At 43.2% G+C, this 19,410-nt stretch overlaps 1 protein-coding gene across 3 annotated transcripts in view; it reads left to right on the forward strand.

Annotated features, from left to right (window-relative positions):
• Nucleotides 1-18,378, forward strand: part of MAP7D3 (MAP7 domain containing 3) — a 31,801-nt gene extending 13,423 nt beyond the window's left edge. Inside the window, exons 7-18 of one of the 3 annotated variants that reach the window (XM_028094116.2) lie at nucleotides 1,986-2,081; nucleotides 3,606-3,731; nucleotides 7,061-7,752; nucleotides 8,301-8,428; nucleotides 8,698-8,903; nucleotides 10,485-10,614; nucleotides 12,596-12,728; nucleotides 13,736-13,840; nucleotides 14,809-14,862; nucleotides 16,118-16,205; nucleotides 17,203-17,401; nucleotides 18,267-18,378. In XM_028094116.2, the coding sequence (XP_027949917.1) occupies nucleotides 1,986-2,081; nucleotides 3,606-3,731; nucleotides 7,061-7,752; nucleotides 8,301-8,428; nucleotides 8,698-8,903; nucleotides 10,485-10,614; nucleotides 12,596-12,728; nucleotides 13,736-13,840; nucleotides 14,809-14,862; nucleotides 16,118-16,205; nucleotides 17,203-17,401; nucleotides 18,267-18,279 (1,970 nt within the window). In that variant the 3' untranslated portion in view covers nucleotides 18,280-18,378. The remainder of the gene's footprint in view (nucleotides 1-1,985; nucleotides 2,082-3,605; nucleotides 3,732-7,060; nucleotides 7,753-8,300; nucleotides 8,429-8,697; nucleotides 8,904-10,484; nucleotides 10,615-12,595; nucleotides 12,729-13,735; nucleotides 13,841-14,808; nucleotides 14,863-16,117; nucleotides 16,206-17,202; nucleotides 17,402-18,266) is intronic. The other 2 variants (XM_028094120.2, XM_028094118.2) reach the window with 2 other exon arrangements.
• The last annotated feature ends 1,032 nt before the right edge of the window (nucleotides 18,379-19,410 follow it).

The raw sequence follows: 19,410 nt of genomic DNA on the forward strand, positions 1-19,410 counted from the left end.
TGGTGTTCTTTAAAAGAAAAAGAGACTATCTACTATGACTACCTCATGCCTTTTGCTTCTGGTGTTTGCCCTTTTAATTAGTGTTCCTTTTTAAAAAAAATCCTTCACCTGACTGTCAGTGACCATTTCTGGCTTGTTGTGCATGGTGCATCCCACTGATAATTGAAATGAATTAGGCAACCATACCCATCAATGAATTAAAAAAAAATCCTTTCCAGAGGCAAAAACAGAAGTGATCTTGGCAGGAAGAAGACACAGCAAACATATTCCACATTATTCCCACTTTAGTGCCTTGTGCATTGAAAACAAAAAGACATAATTACGGTTTGAATTTAAAAATCTTTTTTTAAAGATTTTATTTGAGAGCAAGCGAGAGGGTGATAGGGCACAAGTGGGGGGAGGGGCAAAGGGAGAGGGAGAAGCAGACTCCCCACTGAGCAGGGAGCCCCCCCATCTGGGGTTATCACATTTTTCTTTTAGTGGTCTAACAAAAGTTGATCCACTTACCACCCTAACCCTCGATAGGCTTTCCCAGAGCACTTATGTGTAGCCTGGATTCATTTGTAGGTTAATGTGGGAAGGTTTTCTCTAGCACCTTCCTTGTCATATAATGAAATTAATTTATTGTTCACCAGTTCAATCCTTTAGAAAAATTAGATAGCATTCATTGTAATGTTGTATTTATATACTTTCATTTTATATATGTATATACATTCATTTTGATATATATTATTTGTTTCACAAGCATTCACTCTGTTTCACTATCTAATTGCTTTGAGGAGTTAGCAAATATTTCTTCCACAGATGTGTATGACGTTTTTAATATAATGAGCAAATGCTAGTATGCTTTTATTAATAGGCCTCATGCTGTATTAATGAGACTTGTAAAGAGGAGGAACAGGTGATTACTTTTAGGATAATAATTAGTTAAATTACACTGAAAGAGCAATTCCAAGTAACTTTTTAAATGATTTTTTTACTAGTTTTTAATACGAGAAGGTATGTGTGGAAGATACTTTGTGAAATAACCTACAGGTACAGTATATTGCACACTCTGAAACAGTGAATGTTGTAATTAATGATGTCAGGGAAAATAAAATCCGTATTGGTGGTGGCTTACCTTTGTAAAATCTCTGCCAATTGAAATGAAACCTGTTTGATCCAGAGAGATGAACATTTCACACTCAAATGAAGTTCATAGTCTAATAACCTGTAATATTTTAAGTAGCCCTGTTTTAAAGCTTGGCTTATTCAAATTGTCTATTTTTCTTCTGCTCATTGCTGACTCATAATAACAGTTCACACTATCTTGTCATTACGTGCAGTATGAAAATAAAGGATGTGTGATTTAATCACATGATTGAATTGATTATACCTCTGGTTCATGCTGTTCAATTACATTGTCAATTCAGGAATTTTCAAATGGTGCTATGTTGTCAATATGTACAGGTCCCCAATTTAATTTACAGGTTCCCAAAAGAGAAGTTATTCTTTAAGTAGACACTCCTCAGTATCCTGGGCCAGAGTATTTCAAGTGAAGTGGCAAAGTGTCTACACAAACCGTGTTTTTCATTAGTTTGCTAAAATTGTGCCATCTATGCCAAAAGTTAATGATCATTTTTGTTTAAAATAATAACCATTATAACTAAAGTATACGTTACTTTAGTAATAGATGTCATGGATTGTGTCCAAAATTAAAGGTTGTATATTCCCAATTTGGGAATGTTGATCTTGTCAGGTAGTATTAGACATTGTCCTCTTAATTTTTAACTGTTTTTTTTCCTAATTAATTTTATTTTCCAGATAAAGAGTAAACTAGTTTTAAGTTTGGGGATGTAGAATCTACATAAGATTTGAAATTTAAATTTTTACAATCAAGAGTAGAGAAGATAAAAAATGTTTGAAAAGAGGAGTGACTCACTCCTGAAATAATATATTTAAATAATTTGTTAAAAAAATAATATTCCTTTGCCTTTGATCTCCAGAAAAAATAGAAAAGAAGAGAAGCTCATCCTTGAATAGAAGATCTAACAAACTGCAGACACCTGCAGACAGTGTACAAGTAGAAGAAAAACCAACTGGTTAGTTATTTCTAAGTACCAGTCTTAAATAGTGGTTTAAAAGAGATCTATTGGGGTGCCTGTGTAGCTCAGTCAGTTGAGCTCCGACTCCTGATTTCAGCTCAGGTCATGATCTCAGGGCTGGGAGATAGAGTCCCGAGTTGGGCTCCATGCTGAGCTTGGAGCTTGCTTAAGATTTTCTCTCCCTGCACCTCCCTACCCCCGTGTTTTCTGTCTTTCTCTCTCTCAGAAAAAAAGGATCTATGTCAACATTGGTTGCTTGAGAAGTCGTTCCTAAAATTCGAAGCCAGGATATCCCTTCTTTAACTAAAAAATGTCCTTTGATGCCATACTTACTTGGCTGAAGCCAAGAGTCTGTCCTTAAATGAAATATGTAATTCTGCTGTCATCTGAGCAAGAAGTCTGTAATGAAGCTGAGGGACTAGATCCCAGAGTGTTGGTATAGATAAAGATTTGTGCTGGAGGACTTGATTCTCTTCAAACATTTCATCAGTTAGTGTTTAGAAGGTCTTAAGTTATTGACCATAATTTGAACTTCAAAGCTTTGCTGTGTTGCTTCATAGCATTACCCACATCTAACCTTTGTGCATGGTTTCACTGCTGATTATTATATACAAAATTTCATACTTATTACTGAAGTACTTTTTCTTTTTTTAAAGATTTTATTTATTTATTTGAGAGAGTGCACATGAGCCAGGGGTGGAGGGGCAGAGGGAGAGGGAGAAGCAGACGCCCTGCTGATCAGGTAGCCCGACACGGGGCTCGATTCCAGGATTCTGAGATCATGACCTGAGCCGAAGGCAGATGCTTAACCGACTGAGCCACCCAGGCGCCCCTTGAAGTACTTATTTATTTAAAGAAGTTTCTTTCTAACACCTTCCCCCCACAACTTTTCTCTGTCAAACAGGACTGTTGCTTTTTGTTTTATACCAAACCATTCACTTACAGAATACTTTCCAGTTTGTTGAGTCAGGTCAGATCCTATTATAACAAATGCCATTGTCACAGGGATCGTTAGGAACCTAAAAACTTTTGGAGCAAGGTATTTACAAGATGCACTTTTAACAAAAGAATTCAGTCAGTCCCTTGGAGCTTTTGGTAATGAACTTGACCACTTTGACTGTCAGTGGCATATCTGTAGAAATCCACGCCAAAGTTGTTTCGTCACATACAACTTCTTTCTCCATATGTGAATTCCTCCGTAGAGACTATACATTGGATAGGACTTCGTTAGATATGTTACCTAGATTTCTTCACTGGGGTTATTGTGTATGCCAGGGCCTTTGACCCTTACTTCAGGTGCTCTCTTCCCTAGCAAGGCAGTCTGATCCAGTGGCGGTGTTCAGTCCCATTATATATGTGTATATATATATATATATATATATATATATATATATGTTGCTTTCGTAGCTTCTACTTTTAGGCTGGGAAAATTTTCATTTGCAGCAGTTCACATTGCTCTTTCTTGCTTTGCATTTATTTGTGAGACCTCAACTTGAATCTTTTTTGTTTGTTCTCATTTAGCTCGACACTCGTATACCAGTCTTCGGGAGAATGATTTAATCACTCGCCTACTTGTCCCTACAAAAGCATCAATAGCCAGGAGCAAAAGTGCTGCTTCCTTGTCAGTCCCTGGGAAAGATACTCCAGGTAACAGGCACAAAGCAGAAAGCCTGAAAGTGTTAGTATTTGCACTGAAAAAGCAGGTTATGTCATTTGATTTGTTGCAGTAAGGCATAAAAATAATTTGAAGCAGTAGTTTCCAGATGACTGATTATACCCAACATTTTATGTTGCATGTTTATTTTATCCTAGCGTGGTAGATTAGTTATCTGGGTGATAGTTAATTGCTAGGATGAGATAAGGTAGTTGTGGTGTGGTGGTTGTTAAATTTTTAAATGATTTTTTGAAAGACTTTTTTTAAGATTTTATTTATTTATTTGAGAGAGAGCACAAGCAGGGGGAGTGGCAGAGGGAGAGGGAGAAGCAGGCTCTCCGTGGAGCAGGGAGCCCCACGCGGGACTTGATCCCAGGACCCTGAGATCATCACCTGAGCTGAAACCAAGAGTTGGATGCTCAACCGACTGAGCCATCCACGTGCCTCAGCCCTAAATGTTTATTTTATTTTTTTTTAAAGATTTTATTTATTTATTTGAGAGAGAGAGAGAGAATGAGAGATAGAAAGCACGAGAGGGAAGAGGGTCAGAGGGAGAGGCTGACTCCCCGCTGAGCAGGAAGCCCGATGTGGGACTCGATCCCGGGACTCCAGGATCATGACCTGAGCCGAAGGCAGTCGCTTAACCAACTGAGCCACCCAGGCACCCTCAGCCCTAAATGTTTAAAGATCTATGGGTTTCTTGACCTGTGCTTCAGTGTGCCATCCAGTAAAAGGTACGGGATGTTAAGAGTATCAAAAATTTTTATAATATCAAGGGAGAAAGTTTCCTACTCCACCCTTTTTTTCCCTAAAATGCGGAAGAATGACATTGAGCTGCTCTTCAGCTTTTTATTAATAGCTAGTAAAATAAAACCCATCTTCAGGCTTATGTGGATTTTCTCACTTAGAGATCACATAGAGTGTTAGACATGCCTGTGGGTAGTAAGAAGTCCTCAGTAGTGGAGAGCCCAAATGCCCCATTCCCATCATTCTTTGTCTTTTATCTTCCACTTTTTTCTTTCCAGAATTTATCCCACCACCTTTATTCTTTTATTTTTTCTTCTGTTAATATTCATATGATTAGTAAAATAAATTACAGTGCTATATCATAGACTTTCTGGTAGTGCAGCTTTACTTGTTTTGGTTCAGATTCCTGACTTTGTTTTTGCCCTGTTATATGTATGTCAGATTATTTTCTGCCAGTCTTTCCCCGGTCTCCTGTAAGATATTTCTTTTTTTTTTTTAAAGATTTTATTTATTTGAGAGAGAGAGAGCATGAGAGGGGGTTGGGTCAGAGGGAGAAGCAGACTCCCTGCTGAGCAGGGAGCCCAATGCGGGACTCGATCCCAGGACTCCAGGATCATGACCTGAGCCGAAGGCAGTCGCTTAACCAACTGAGCCACCCAGGCGCCCACCTGTAAGATATTTCTTGTATTAACTTTCATTCTTGTTTAATAATCTGTTACTTCCATCTAAAATGTAATATTTTATCTTAAATTTCTATACCTATACTTAATATGTTTTTTGTAGCACAGATTGTCAGTGTTAAATAATGTGACTGTTTAGGTACATACAGATATGTAAATAAAATACATTTTCCACCAAAAGTGGGGGGACTAAAAAATAACGTTTAAGTCAGTCAGATTGTTTATTCATGAGTAGTCAGTCTTTGGTAATTTGTTCTATTTTGATTATTTGATGAGATCATGTAAAAGTTTACCACCCAGATTTAAAGAGGAGGTGACAAATTTACCAAGTCTTAAAAAAGCTACCACCAAATACTTTAAAAAATACTTACTTTTCTTTATTATACAAGCAATAAATATTTAGTGTAGAAAAAATTTTAAATGTAATTTATTATTATCCCAGTAACTCACTGGTAACTGAATATTTTGTTGATATGTTTTCTTCACAAAATGGGATTGTAACCTGTTTTTGTTTTTTTGATCTGCTTTTGTCTAAATATATACCATTTTTCTGGGGGCGCCTGGGTGGCTCAGTTGGTTAAGCGTCTGCCTTCGGCTCAGGTCATGATCTCTGGGTCCTGGGATCCAGCCCTGCATTGGGTTCCCCACTCAGCAGGGAGTCTCCTTGTCCCTCTCCTTCTGCCCCTCCCCCGTGTGTGCAGGCACTCTCTCAAATAAAATCTTTTAAAACCATTTTCTATGTCTAGAAATTGTGTATTATTACTGTGAATGACTGCCTTAGTATTTTCTAAATTTCCTGTTGAATATTTGGATTATAGTTTTGTTTCAATATTATCAATAATGCTATAAGTAACCTTATTACATATGTTTTCATGTCTGATTTTTTCCTAAGAATAGATCTGGAAGTAAAATTGTGGGAACAAAGAATATGTCCTTTTAATGGCTTTTGATGCCTTATTGCCCCAATCCCTCCTACCAGGAGCATATACAGATCCACACCCCACCAGCAGTGTGGGGCTGCCTGGTTCCCAACATTGGTACTATCACTTTCTTTCCTCCTCTGCTGGTACTAAGTATTACCTTTTTTATCCATTTATTAGGCAAAAAATATTTAGATTGTTAAAGATGGAAGAGACCTTGAAAATCTAGCCCATTCTGATTAATGTCTTATTATAGTTTTTAGTATGGGTGAGAAAGTGCTCTTTTTTTTTTTTTTTTTTTAACATTAAAATAGCCATATATTGGGCGCCTGGGTGGCTCAGTCGGTTAAGCGACTGCCTTCGGCTCAGGTCATGATCCTGGAGTCCCGGGATCGAGTCCCGCATCGGGCTCCCTGCTCGGCAGGGAGTCTGCTTCTCCCTCTGACCCTACCCCCTCTCATGAGCTCTCTCTCTCATTCTTTCTCTCAAATAAATAAATAAAATCTTTAAAAAAAAAAATAAAAAAATAAAATAGCCATATATGGAGTTTCTTACATAATCACTTGAAATGGTAAGATCTCTGGCCCTGGTGAAGTTGTTCTAGATTACTTTTTAAAAGTATTGAATATCTTGTGTTATGAAAATCATTCAAAACCATAGTATGATTAAAAGAGAACTGGCTTATTGCAAACATCAACTTTGGAGAAGCATCCTCTTTTCATCTGTAGTGGATTGTTGCTTTCACAACACCTCTTAATGGTGGCGCTTCTGAAGTAACCGACTTCGAGATGCTTCTGTCCCTTGTCTGGGTTCCTTTTCACTAAACGCCTCTTTGCTGTGGGTAATTCCTGCAACTTACTAATGAACATAGTCTCTCTTTTTTCTCTTCCTGTTCTTATACTGTTACGTGGTGCACTTCTGTCTTGTCCGGTTTCTGCGTGTATGCAATTTCATTCTGTCCTCATTCACCCACAGGCACCCACAGTACTTTAATCCAGTATATAAACATGCCCTTGCGTAGCCATAGCAGTGACGAATTGAAGAATACCACAGTGCTTCGCAAGGCAGCAGTGGCAGGGCCTCCCCAGGAGAAGGTGGAAGTGGCCCCCCACGTGAGTGTGGAAGCGGCCCCCGCGGCAAGCGTGGAAGTGGCCCCCGAGGCGAGAGTGGAAGCGACCCCTGAGGTGAATGTGGAAGCCACCCCCAAGGTGAGCACAGAAGGGTCCTCTGAGGGGAGCATGGAAGCATCACGTGAAGCAGGTATGGAAGCACTCCCTGAGAGCATGGAAATATCATCTGAAGTGAGCGTGGACGTGTCGTCCCCCGAGGCGAGCGCGGACCTGTCGTCTCCCGAGGCGAGCGTGGACCCGTCCCCCGAGGTGAGCGCGGACCCATCCCCTGAGGTGAGCCTGGACTCGTCTCCTGAGGTGAGCATGGATGCATCCCCCGATGTGAGCATGCGAGTGTCATCTGAGGCCAGTGTGGAAGCCAGCGTGGAAGTGGCTCCCAAGGCTAGTGTGGGCCTGTCACCTGAGACCACGGTGGAAGCATCGCCTGAGGCCAGTGTGAAAGCACTCCCCAAAGAGGGTGTGGAAGCGTCCCCCGAGGCATTCCCCGAGGTGGGCACGGAAACATCTTCCCAGGTGAAAGTGAACGACTCTCCACAGGTTTGTCAAGTGCCCTTTATTAACAAATTTTCTATTAAAATCTGTATATTTAGTTGTGTAGGTCATGATAGGTCAGGTTTCACAACATAAGCAACTTGTTAATATTTATAGCATTCTGTCATAAAATTAGTAAAATAGGATAACTTAACTTCATTTAAAATTCTGTGATATTTGTTGTATAGTTTCCCCTCAAAGCTGGAATATTAGGTCATTTTTAGTAGCAGGGAGTAACTGTTATTTGAACTGTTTCTAAACTGTGAAGAAAAGTCTTTTTGAGAAATATTGCAAACCTCTTAATCAGGATTTAGAAATAGAATTAGGTTTTGAAGTGAAAGATGTTTTACGATAATTATTTCTGTGACCTTGAATTTTGTAATCTGAATAGTTAGTCGAGAAGAATATATCTGCACCTAATTCTCATGCTTGAAAAGAAAATGAGTTTAAGGAGCTCTAATTGTATTATATTCAGGGTATTTTTGTCTAAAAAAAAAGCCAGCTGCAGTAAAGTAAATGCTCATTTCTTAATCTGATGATCTTGCTCTGCTCAGAAATCAGAGCTGGACAAACAGGCCTCAAAGCCCGCTACCAAGAAGCGCCCGGTGTCGCACATACCGTGTTATAAATGGCCGTCTTCTTCTGTGAGTGGGCGGCGCCCGCCTTCCCCCATCACTGTTAAGTAAGTGGCTTTTTTGCACCTGTTCCTCATAGGTATTTTACCAGGATAAATTTTACATCAGTGTTTCACAAATGAAATAATGTAGTATACATCACAATGTAAATATAAAGAGGAAAAAACCTTTAAAAATGGATTTACCCCATCCTAAAATAGTATCTCATAATATCAAGACATGATATTTTATGAAATGGCACATTATAAACTTAATTAGCACATACCTATTACAAAACCATATCAGGTTTCCCCCATTAACGGTTACTTTTTCCCAGCAGGCAAATGCAAAAGAATCGTCCCCCATCACCGTCACCTGTCGTGTCAAAACAGTCACAGTCTCCTCTTTCCTATAAAATAATCCCTGTTCAGCGTAGCCTTTTGGCACAAAATGCATTAGGTACTCTTGGAAAGAAAAGAGAAGGAGTGCCTAAAGCTGCTAACAGCTCCGAGGCTGTGAGCCAAAAGCAGATGGTCTGTGAAGGTAAGCTCCTTTACTAAGTTTATTTTGGCAACAGGGAAAATCTTAAGGTAGTTTGGGAATGGTCGACTTTGTTTTATTCCCCAATTCTGAGGACGTTAGGGAGCGAGCCTTCTCTTGATAAAGAGAATTTAACCAGTCATTGGCACACTGTTTACTTTTCCTTGCCAGAGCTTCTTACCCCCACCCCCTTGTTGTTTTGGGAAATCCATTTTTGGAACTGATGTAAAAGTACTGGTTGGGGGGCACCTGGGTGGCACAGTCAGTTAAGCATCTGACTCTTGGTTTGGGCTCTGGTCGTGATCTCAGGGTCGTGAGATTGAGCCCCGTGTCAGGCTCTGTGCTCGGCATGGAGTTTGCTTGGGATTCTCTCTTTTCCCCTGCCCCCTCCCCTCAAATAAATAACCTTAAAAAACAAAAAACTACTGGTTGGATGAGCTCATTGCTCTAGGTTATCCCTGGGGTCCCTTCCAGCTCTGATAGTGGATGGTTCCGTGAATGGCCCTAAGGTGCTGTCCATACTTGGAGAGAGCACATCTGGTCATTTGTGGCTGAGCAGGTGTCCATTGAGAGCTGACGGTCATTTCCATACAAAGGCCATAACGTTTTATCTTTTATTTTTCTTCTAAAGATTTTATTTATTTATATGAGAGAGAATGAGAACTAGAGAAAGAGAGAGCACACACACAGAGAGAGAAGGGGAGAGAGAAGCAGGCTCCCCGCCGAGCAGGGAGCCCGATGCGGGGCTTGATCCTAGGACCCCGGGATCATGACCTGAGCCAAAGGTAGATGCCCAACCAACTGAGTCACCCAGGTGCCCCAAGGCCATAACATTTTAAATACACTAATAAATTTTTCTTTTTGAAGGATTTTCACAGTGATTTTTTTAATCACAGGAATAATCTTTTTATTATAAATTACTCATTCCTGATGTCTTAAGATCCTTGTCATATGTGGTTTATCTAAAATAGTCATCATTTGGACTGAAATAATTACAGTCTGCCTCCATGTGGTCACCTTATTTTACTGAATGTCTTAGTTTCTTTGGTTATGTAGTTAGCCACTATATGATCAATCAGATACAATATACTGTTACCAGTGTTCATCTAAATAGTAATTATTTAGTAAAAATTATGCACAAATTTCAAAATGCATGCTGGATATTTTGTTTAGTCAGGTATTTGTATACTTTCATATAGACTTTGTATACTTTATATACTTCATATAGACTTTCTCTACTTCATAAGTTTGTCTTCCTCTATATTCAGTGTATCTTAATCTTTTTCCCCATAAGGTCAGTTTAGTCAGATATCTCTCAAAACGGCTAAGCCAGAGTGGGAGTACATTATTTCATTTTGGAGCAAGTAGTTGTTAAAAAGAGACAAACTACTAATTCTGTTATTGGGAGTGGGGTTGGGGTTTTGAACCAAACCTGTTACTTCTAGATTGCTAGTTATTTATAAATTATAGACCGTGTGCATATTGTTTGGGTTTTTAATGTTTTGGTTTGTCTTGCATCTCTTTATTGGACTTAAGGGTGTTAAGTTCCCTAAGCTAACTGTTTTATGTATTAATTTCTACTAGAGTCTAGTAATAAAAGTACACCAGGGACCATGAATGCCAAGGAAGCAACAAAAATTTTGGCAGAAAAACGACGGCTTGCTCGTGAACGAAGAGATAAAGAAGAAAGAATACAAAAGGAAAGGGGGCAAAGGTCAGCACAAACCCACTCTTCCTATTACACTCAGTCTTGCCTGGGGCCCAGATTTTGAAAGTCAAAATGTACCTTCAGGTTAGATGTACTATAGATAATCAAAGAGTAACTGACTTTTTCTTCAGTGTGAATCAGAAATGACTTGTTGCCTTCGAAACAAATGTGGGGACCATCTCCAGCAGAGAGGACGCTGGTCTGTAGAGAGAGGGTGTAGTCGTCTGTGGTAGCCATGCATTGTGCGAAAAGATGCATAAGGAGGCCAGCACTTGGGTCAGGGTCCCATATCTCAGCAGGCACACCCGAGTGATCGTGCCAGGCTCTTTCTGTTGGCATTCACTGGGGTCAGCCCCTTTCTTTGTTTCAGAAGTCTTTTGTAACTTCAGAATTTGTAAACCTGGAAAGTGTACTTCCTCATGGTTTGCTAGGGGTGCTTTCCAGTGACTTTTGTGACACCTCAGTCTCATCAGTCCTTGCCAGAAGGCTTGCCTGTGGGCAGCAAACCTCATGTACACTTGGGTTCATTCTAACTCCATCTCAAGGTTTCTTGACCCTCAGTCTTGAAGCTCACTTGATTTAGAGCTCTGGAATATAAACTTCTGTTCACTTCCTGCACCGAATAACTACAGGCCTGAGTTTGTTTTGAAGTATTAAGTGTTTGAAATGCAGTCACATGCTTTCAGTACACTTTATATGGGTTTGGAAGAAAGAAGGGGATGTTGTGAATAGCAAAAATAACATGTTAACTTGAAGAACATCATTCATTGCTTCGTGTAAACAGCTCATTTAACATTTTAAAAGCCCTGCATACTGGTCACTGTGGATGGGCTTCCCTCTGGGCACCACCGGACCCTCCTTTAAATTATCATGTGTGAGATTGGGTGTGAACATGTGTATAATGAGGCCTTTTGGGGGCCCCATGTGTTTAACAGTTAAGGAGTGCCATTTTTTCCTCTCTTTTGAAAATGCAGAGTAGCCCACTAATTGATAAAAATCCTTTTCTACTACCAAGAGCTAGTTTCCCGCGTTTAAAAAGGGTAACATTGGGGTGCCTAGGTGGCTCAGTCGGTTGAGCGTCTTGACTCTTGGTTTCAGCTTGGGTCATGATCTCAGGGTCATGGGATCAGGCCCTGCATCAAGCCCCAAGTTGAGCCCTGCTTCAGGCTCAGCGGGGAGTCTGCTTCTTTCCCTCTCCCTCTGCCTCCCACTTGCACAGGTGCATGTGCACTCTAAAATAAATCTTTTGAGATTTTATTTGAGAGGGAGAGTTAGCACGAGAGGAGAGAGGGTCAGAGGGAGAAGCAGACTCTCCGCTGAGCAGGGAGCCCAATGTGGGGCTCGACCCCGGGACTCCCAGATCATGACCTGGGCCAAAGGCAGACGCTTAACCAACTGAGCCACCCAGGCGCCCCTAAATAAATGAAATCTTAAAAAAATAAAAAGGTGAAATTTTGTAAATTCTGTGCAGTAACATAGAAAATGTCAAGTGAGTCTGGTGTAAGTATAAGTTGTGTTCCTGTATATAAGCAGTTTCACTATAAAAATGCACGTACAGGGGCACCTGGGTGGCTCAGTTGGTTAAGCATCTGACTCTTGGTTTCAGCTCAGGTCAGATCTCAGCCTCGCATTGGGCTTCGTGCTGAGCATGGAGCCTGCTTGAGATTCTCTCTCTCCTCCTCCTCCCTCTGTCCCTCCCTCCACTCATGTGCGCACGTGTGCGGTGCACTCTTTCTCTCTCTCTAAAATAAGTGAATCTCGCTTTCTCGCTCTCAAATAAATAAAAATCTTAAAAAAAAAAAATGCATGTACGGGGCACCTGGCTGCCTCAGTTGGTGGAGCACGCGATTCTTGATCTTGGGGTCGGGAATTCGAGCCCCATGTTGGACGGAGAGATGACTTAAAAAAATGCACGTACTGCTGCAAGCTGTATATGGTAGAGACTGAGACAAATACTAAGAGCTGTTTAAATGTGCTGTGTCATTAGCAAAGTGAAGGACGTAGCAGAGAAAGCTGTGGAAGGCCAACAAGAAGAATTTTTGAAACTGGAAGAAGGGCAACAACAGAAGGAAATAAAGAAAGGATGTCCAGATCCAGAAGACCAGCAAGTGCTACTACAGGTTTGCTGGCTCTCTACTTTATCAGGGGTTGAGTACCAGATTCTAAAATTCATTTGAAACCCAAGGCAAAAATCTGTTTCTCCAAGAAAGATGGTGAACAGATGCAGCCTTCTCTGGCTGCAGTTTTCCATTATAGTCTAGCTGCTACCCAGTGCTGCTGCAGGTCATGGCCAGCCACCCTTGGCAAAATCCTAGAATATTTTCCAAGTGAAACAGAAGCAGAAAGCTGAGAATTATAAATTAGTAGTTTTTTATTTTGTCTATATAAACAACATTGCAGCTTGGTTTCAGGAAGTCACATTGCTCACACAGATTAAATGTCCTGTGTGAGTTTTCCCAATCCTGCGCTCTTTGGTGATGCTCACAGCTGCAGCCCACATACCCCCTGGACAGGGACGATAAAAATTACAAATGCCTCTAAAAGTTTAAGTCCTCCAGTTCCTCAGTAAGACTGTCTCACCCATGCACATTCAGATCATCTGGTAAATAAATCCACAAACTGAGCTCAGACTCCACTCAGCTTGAATCACTAACACAGCCTACTTAATATTCCAGTTTTAGTGTATCACTTAATAAAATCAGTTGTATGTCGCATAAATGGTTGTGTGCATTTGCATTCCTCAGGAAGCTACCTTTAAGGATCCTCTCAGTGCTTTTGAAAGGTGTAAGACTTTTGGCCCCTGTTGCTGTGTTAATGGATAGCTACATAATCACTGACTTTGGAACTGTAGTGGCCTGATAACCCCTGTGCTGGAATGGTGACCCTGAGGTCCTGGAGGGGACTGACATGGCTTCTAAATCCTCAAGACGATGGTTAGCCTGGTTTTGTGCATTTTTAGCTAATGCTTTGAAAACTGAGAATTTACAAATGTCGTGTATATAGGTACTGTCAATCAGAAGGTTACATTCTTTTATGTTGGATAACCTTTATTTAACTTTTTCAGCTGTTGTTCTCAGTTATCACTCATATATTGAGAGTAAGTGGTATTTTTATGCAAATTTTCTAGAAAGGGGCCGCCAAAATAAAAGCTCAGGAGGAGGCTGACAAACGCAAGAAGGAACAGGAGAGAATTATGTTACAGAATTTGCAGGAGAGATTAGAGAGAAAAAAGGTACTCTTTCTGTTTTGGGAGTTTGGTTCGTTTCGAATATAATGTTGGGCACATGATTTTAAAACGTGTTCTTCAAAGTCACAAGTAAGTGGTGTGCTAGCCTCTGGTAGTTTTCCCACTTGCAAGGATCTCACCCTTCCTATGTAGAAGGGTCTCTCCTCTTATTGACCTCACCTGTCCATCACGGACCACTGGCGACCAGTACAGTGACACCTCAATATCACAAACCCCTGGGAACAAAGCTCCTTTGAACAGAATCACTCCGGTCATGGGAGTGGTTGGTAGAAGTTAGTTTCTTCTGGACTGGGCTGGAAACTGCAGCAACTGAGTGGGAGGGAGCAGCAGGTGCAGGCTTCTCTCAAAGGCCGAGGTGCAGGCCGTTTGTAAGGTGGGACCTCACTTTGTGCAACTCATTTCGCTCGTCTGGGGTCAGAGGAGGCCCTAGTCCAGGCTGCAGGGCCTCTCTGTTGGGAGATAGGTCACCCTGAGGAGGCCAGGTGTGCGCCAAGGAGAAAATTCTTTCCCTCCTGTGTGTGTGTGCTCTTTGCAGCCACAGACTTCTGACAATGTCACATCACTGGGGTGCATTCTTTTCATTAATATCTGCTTCAGTCATGGTCTGTTCAGACTAAAACGTTAAAAAGTCTTAACTGGTTTGCAATAGTATGTTCTTTTAAGTCATGGATTTCTAAGTCTACAAAATTAGGAGTGAAAGGTAATTGGATTTCGGGGTTAAGATGGCTAGGGTAGCTGCTACCCCTCCAGATGTTTTCTGGATGACTGACCCTGGGATTGGGAGGGCCGCGGCAGCCGCCCCGAGGTCTCAAGGTGGTGAAATCGGTGGCTTGGGAGCAGTTCTGATGCATCTGCTTGTGGAAAATGGAAGTAATCAACTTCTTCGGGACCGCTGGTTTTGTTTTTTTTTTTCATCTGTATTCATGTTTGAATTTTTATTTTCCTTTAAATAGAGAATTGAGGAAATTATGAAGCGGACGAGAAAGACAGATTCAAATGCCTCAAAGGTAGTCTGTGTGTCCCCACCAGCAGTGCGTAAGAAATCCTGTCGCTTCACCTTCTTGCCGACTTTGCCATTTTTGCCAGTCTGGTGGTAACTCAAGCATCTCGCTTGCATGTCCCTGATTATGAAAGAGGTGGAGCACATTCTATCCTTAATTAGCTGTCCTGTTTTTTTTCTTGTGGGAGACGCTTGTTCGGGTCTGTGCCCAAAGCCTTTGGGTTGATACTTTCTCTCACTCCCTCGTGGTTCTTCAGCTGTTCCGGACGCTACCACTTCCTTGCTTGTGTGTGCTGCATCTGTCTTCTGCCAGCTCGCGGCCTGTCTTAACGCGCGGTCTGCTGTCGCACAGTTCTTCATTTGCACCGAGTTGATCAGTAGTTTTTGATGATTAATGAACTCAAGTGCCTTTTCATCTGCTTTTTGGCCATTTGGAGATCTGCTTTGGTGAAGTGCCTTGTCAAGCCCTTCGTCCATGTTTCTGTTTGGTGGCTGGCCTCCTTCTTACTGATGGGTAGTTTTTACCTCCTCTGCTTACGGGCCCTGTACGTGCGTAATGGTGTTGCTGTAGTTTGCCTCATACTCTCGTTATAATGCCTTGTGATGAACAGAAGTTCATTTTCATGAAATCAAATTGAGCAGTTTTTTTCCTTTATGGTAAGTGCTTTTTGGGGTCGATCTCACAAGTATTTGCTTACCCCAGCATCCTGTCTTTTGAGGCATCGCATGCCTCTAAGGCCTTTTCCCTCCAAATTCTGTGCCCTTTACCCTTTGTGCTACCAGACTGGTATTTTAGCTCTTTTCAGTTCCCCAGTGTGGTCATTCATATCATGACAATTTAGAATTACAAATGTCATTTCTGGAAAATGCAGCGAGTCACCATCTGAAAGATCATTTAGCCTGCTGGCCTGACGAGTTTCCCCTCAAGAGGCAGCCAAGAATTTTTTTTTTTCAGCCGTTCCATCAGTTGGCCCTATGTTGGCTTAGTTCGGACTCTGAGCAGGCCGAGGGCCCATGCCAACCGTGGCTCCCACTCGGGGAAGTCTTTCATTCTTGAGTGTCTTTCCCTAACTGAAAGACGCAGCCAGGGCCACCTGTTCTGTCCCCTGTAGTCTTGGGGCCCAAGGGGTTAGATTTTTTTACCTTTTAATTGAAATGATGAAAAATAGCCATGAATCCAGCATGAAACCTGTTCTCTTTGAAATAGCCGAGTCCGGCTGATGGACTGTTAGATGTAGTCATGACCTCCTTTCCTGCCCTAGGCTGCAGAACCGGTTGTTGATAACACGGACGAGGAGGACGAGGCGGACGAAAGTGACAACGGTTCCTTTGATGACCTGCATCCATCAGGTTGGCTTGCCTTTGGAGCTCTGTTAGTCACCATGTGGGAGTTGGACTGTCCGGGTTCATCTAGGGGCTCCTCTGCTTCTGAGCTGTGTGGCTTTGGGCAACTTACTGAACCTCTCTGTACTCAGTTTTCCTACCTGAAAAAGGGGAAGCGAATGTGGTCCTCCTAGGGTAGCACGAGATTGCAGTGGGCTGATCCATGTCATGCTAAGAACAGTACCTGACGCATAGACAACTCTCGGGAAAGCCCGCCGTGGTGGCGACCGTTACTCTTGTACAGCTTGTGCTGTTAGGCTGTAGGTAGTAGCTCTTACCCGGATGTGAGGCCTACGAGCACGTCCTGGCTCCCGGCCTTGTACGGCACTCATGACCGACCACAGGCGGACTGCCGCTTTCCACCTCCCTGAGAGAACCGTCACAGCTGTCCGAAAGGCCTGGCCGAGTCCCCCCTGGGTAGGAACCGCTCTATGGCAGCAGTACGAGGCACTCTTTACCCCACAAACGGAAACGAACATGCAAGCCAGGCCCTCTACTGGGGCAGCAAGGGTACAGAGGGGAGGGGACCTCTCCTCGAGGGAGCCCGTGGCGAAACGGAGGAGCACACAGTGACATCACAGTGGCCGCCGGCTGGTTGGCCCAGACGCGGCGAGAACAGAGCAGGTGGAGCAGGGCCAGGTGCAGGCAGGATGCAGCAACTAGAATCAAGGCTAAAAGAAGAGGCGGGAGGAGGGGGAAGCAGCCCGCTGCCCGCTGCCGTCTGGCTACCGCTCTTGCCTGGCAGAGGAAGGAGGGCAGGTTCCTCAGAGGTGGCCCCTTTGTGCTTTGAGGCCGGAGCAGGCCTGTGCGCTGGGCGGCACCCTGCACCCCAACCATCCCGCTGCATGGCCCTCCCTGCCTGTAGGCGGCCGCTGTGCCCTGGCCCACCACCATCACAGCCTTCGCCTCTGTTGCCTTCGTTGTCAAAACTCCCGTTTTAATCTTCTTCCTTTTGTTTTCCAAGCCTTTATAAATGGCATGGATTCATCCACAAAACTCAAAACACATTTTAAAAACATGAAGAAGAACACTCCCAAGCTGGTGTTTTTAGACGCCACTTCTGGCCAAGTCCATAGAGAGACAAAAACATTTTTTAATGGCGACATGAAAAACTTCAGACAAAAAAGTGCGAAAGACCCTTTGGCTCAGGCAAAGGGTACCAGGTGAGTCACTCAGCAAGTTTATCAGAATAAACTTGGTGGGAGTCATATACGAGATTATTGACTGAGCTCTTAGTTTGTACCAAGCACTGTGTCAAGTACTTCCAGAAATAAACTGATCCCCACAGCAGCCTTACTAGGTAAGGGCTATCATCTTCACTTTTACAGATGAGGAAACTGAGGCACGGAGAGATGACGGGCCTTATTTGCCCAGCATGCCATGGTGATAGGGCAGAGCCCACATTCAAACCAGATACATCCGGCTCTAAGCTGTGCTTTTGTGCCCACTGGTTAGCATTTGCTCATAAAACCTGGGGTGGGGGGCATTGAGTGACTGCTGCATACCCGGTGTTTGATGTTGCCTATTCTGATGCTCATTGCAACTCTGACTTTAGTATGGATGTCATTTTACATACGGGGAAACTGAGGGTCAGAAGTTAGGTCGGAAGAGTGGGAATAGGTTCTTAGGAAGGCTCCCTGGGGGTTGCTTAAAAAGACATGAACCTCCAAGGCCCACGGGAACATGAGGGGCCGAGAGGCGCAGTGATGGGCTGGAGCGGGGAGAGCCGTGTCCGTTCTCCCTCCACGGTTCTGCCTGAGTCCCGGATCTGCGTGAAATGGGGACGGGGCTTCTGGAGCCCTGCGTGCTCAGCTGCTCCTGGCCTTGCTTAGTGTTTGCTGAACCCTGGGACTTGGCAGGACACAATTTGGAAACCAGTGTGTTCTGTGGTCTCCAGGCTCCCTTCCTGCCTTCCCATGCTAGGATTCTGAAGAAGTTCCTTACCCTTCATTTAAGGATAAAGCTTCTTTCAGGACACAACCTTGGTTTTGGGATAGTCAGGATTCTAACCCAGGCATCTCTTTCCAGCTCGTCCATCTAAAGAATGACCAGCCGAGCAGCAAAAACCAGAAAGGCAAGTGAAACCTGTAACACCGTGGGACCCTCCAAGAGTTTATATCCAGAGGCACAGGAGTGGATCTGTGACAAAATTATTGACATCAGAAATGAGGCAGAGTCCCTTATGTCCAGTATCCCTCCTGATAGCCGAAAATACCATCTGAAAGGTTCCATGACATTCCACCAGAGTCCCCCGTTGCCTTTACACAACAAGAAAAGCAAATCTGTTCCTGCTCCATCGGGTAAGGCCTCCTCCTGTTTTTACCTTGCTTGAAAGGCAGTTGGCCATGAACCCTCCTGCTTATGGCGCTTCCAGGGCCTTCTTGGCACCCTGTAACTTTGAGGCAAGTAGGGAGACGGTGGTGAGTCTGAAGGCTAGGTTGGTATCAAAGGGTCTTCCATTAAGTTGGTTTTGAGAGAGTAAATGACTTGATTCTAGTTTTGATGCCCTGCGTTTCCTACCAGATACACAGAGTAGGTTCTCGTCAGCCCCCCTGATCCACCAACTGCTTTCTAGCATGCAGATAATCGTTTAGGGCACAGGGTTAGTCAGCCCTTTGGACTTAAGTCTCTCAGCCTGACTTTCCAAAACCAAAAGGCCTTTGCTTTTCTTTCTTTTAAGAAGCTTTCTTTGAAATTGAGAGGCAGCTTGGGCCTGTTTGGGGGCTGGGGTCCTGGGGGCACCAGTGTGTCAGCAACATTGGGTCGAGGAGGGGGGCCGTTGCCGAAGGTCCCGGACCCACCGCGAAGAGAGGCTGGGGCCCAGTGGCAGTAAGACCAGCATCTTCTCTACTGTTCTTTTTCTTTTTCCCTCCAGTCAGATATGTTAAACTTCGCGCAGCCCAGAAGAGAATTCATCTACTTTGGATCTCAACTTCCAGACCCCCTAATTTTTCTGCCTCTGACTTGAACCTGACTACCAAAATGACCATCAAAAACAGGGAAAACATCAGACAGACACCTTAATGTATATCTCAGAAGCATGTTATCATCTTGACTCTTGCCAACAGCAAGGGCTCTGAGTAAAGAGTCATTTTTGTTTTCCTGTAAAAACCTCCACTGTCTCGTTCTTGTTTTCCAGCCGGGGTGTGTGAGTGCACCCAGAAGTGGTCAC

This window comes from Eumetopias jubatus, unplaced genomic scaffold, assembly GCF_037043125.1.
Source record: "Eumetopias jubatus isolate StellerSeaLion01/CBP00866 unplaced genomic scaffold, mEumJub1_p1.0 scaffold_11, whole genome shotgun sequence".
NCBI lineage: Eukaryota > Metazoa > Chordata > Mammalia > Carnivora > Otariidae > Eumetopias > Eumetopias jubatus.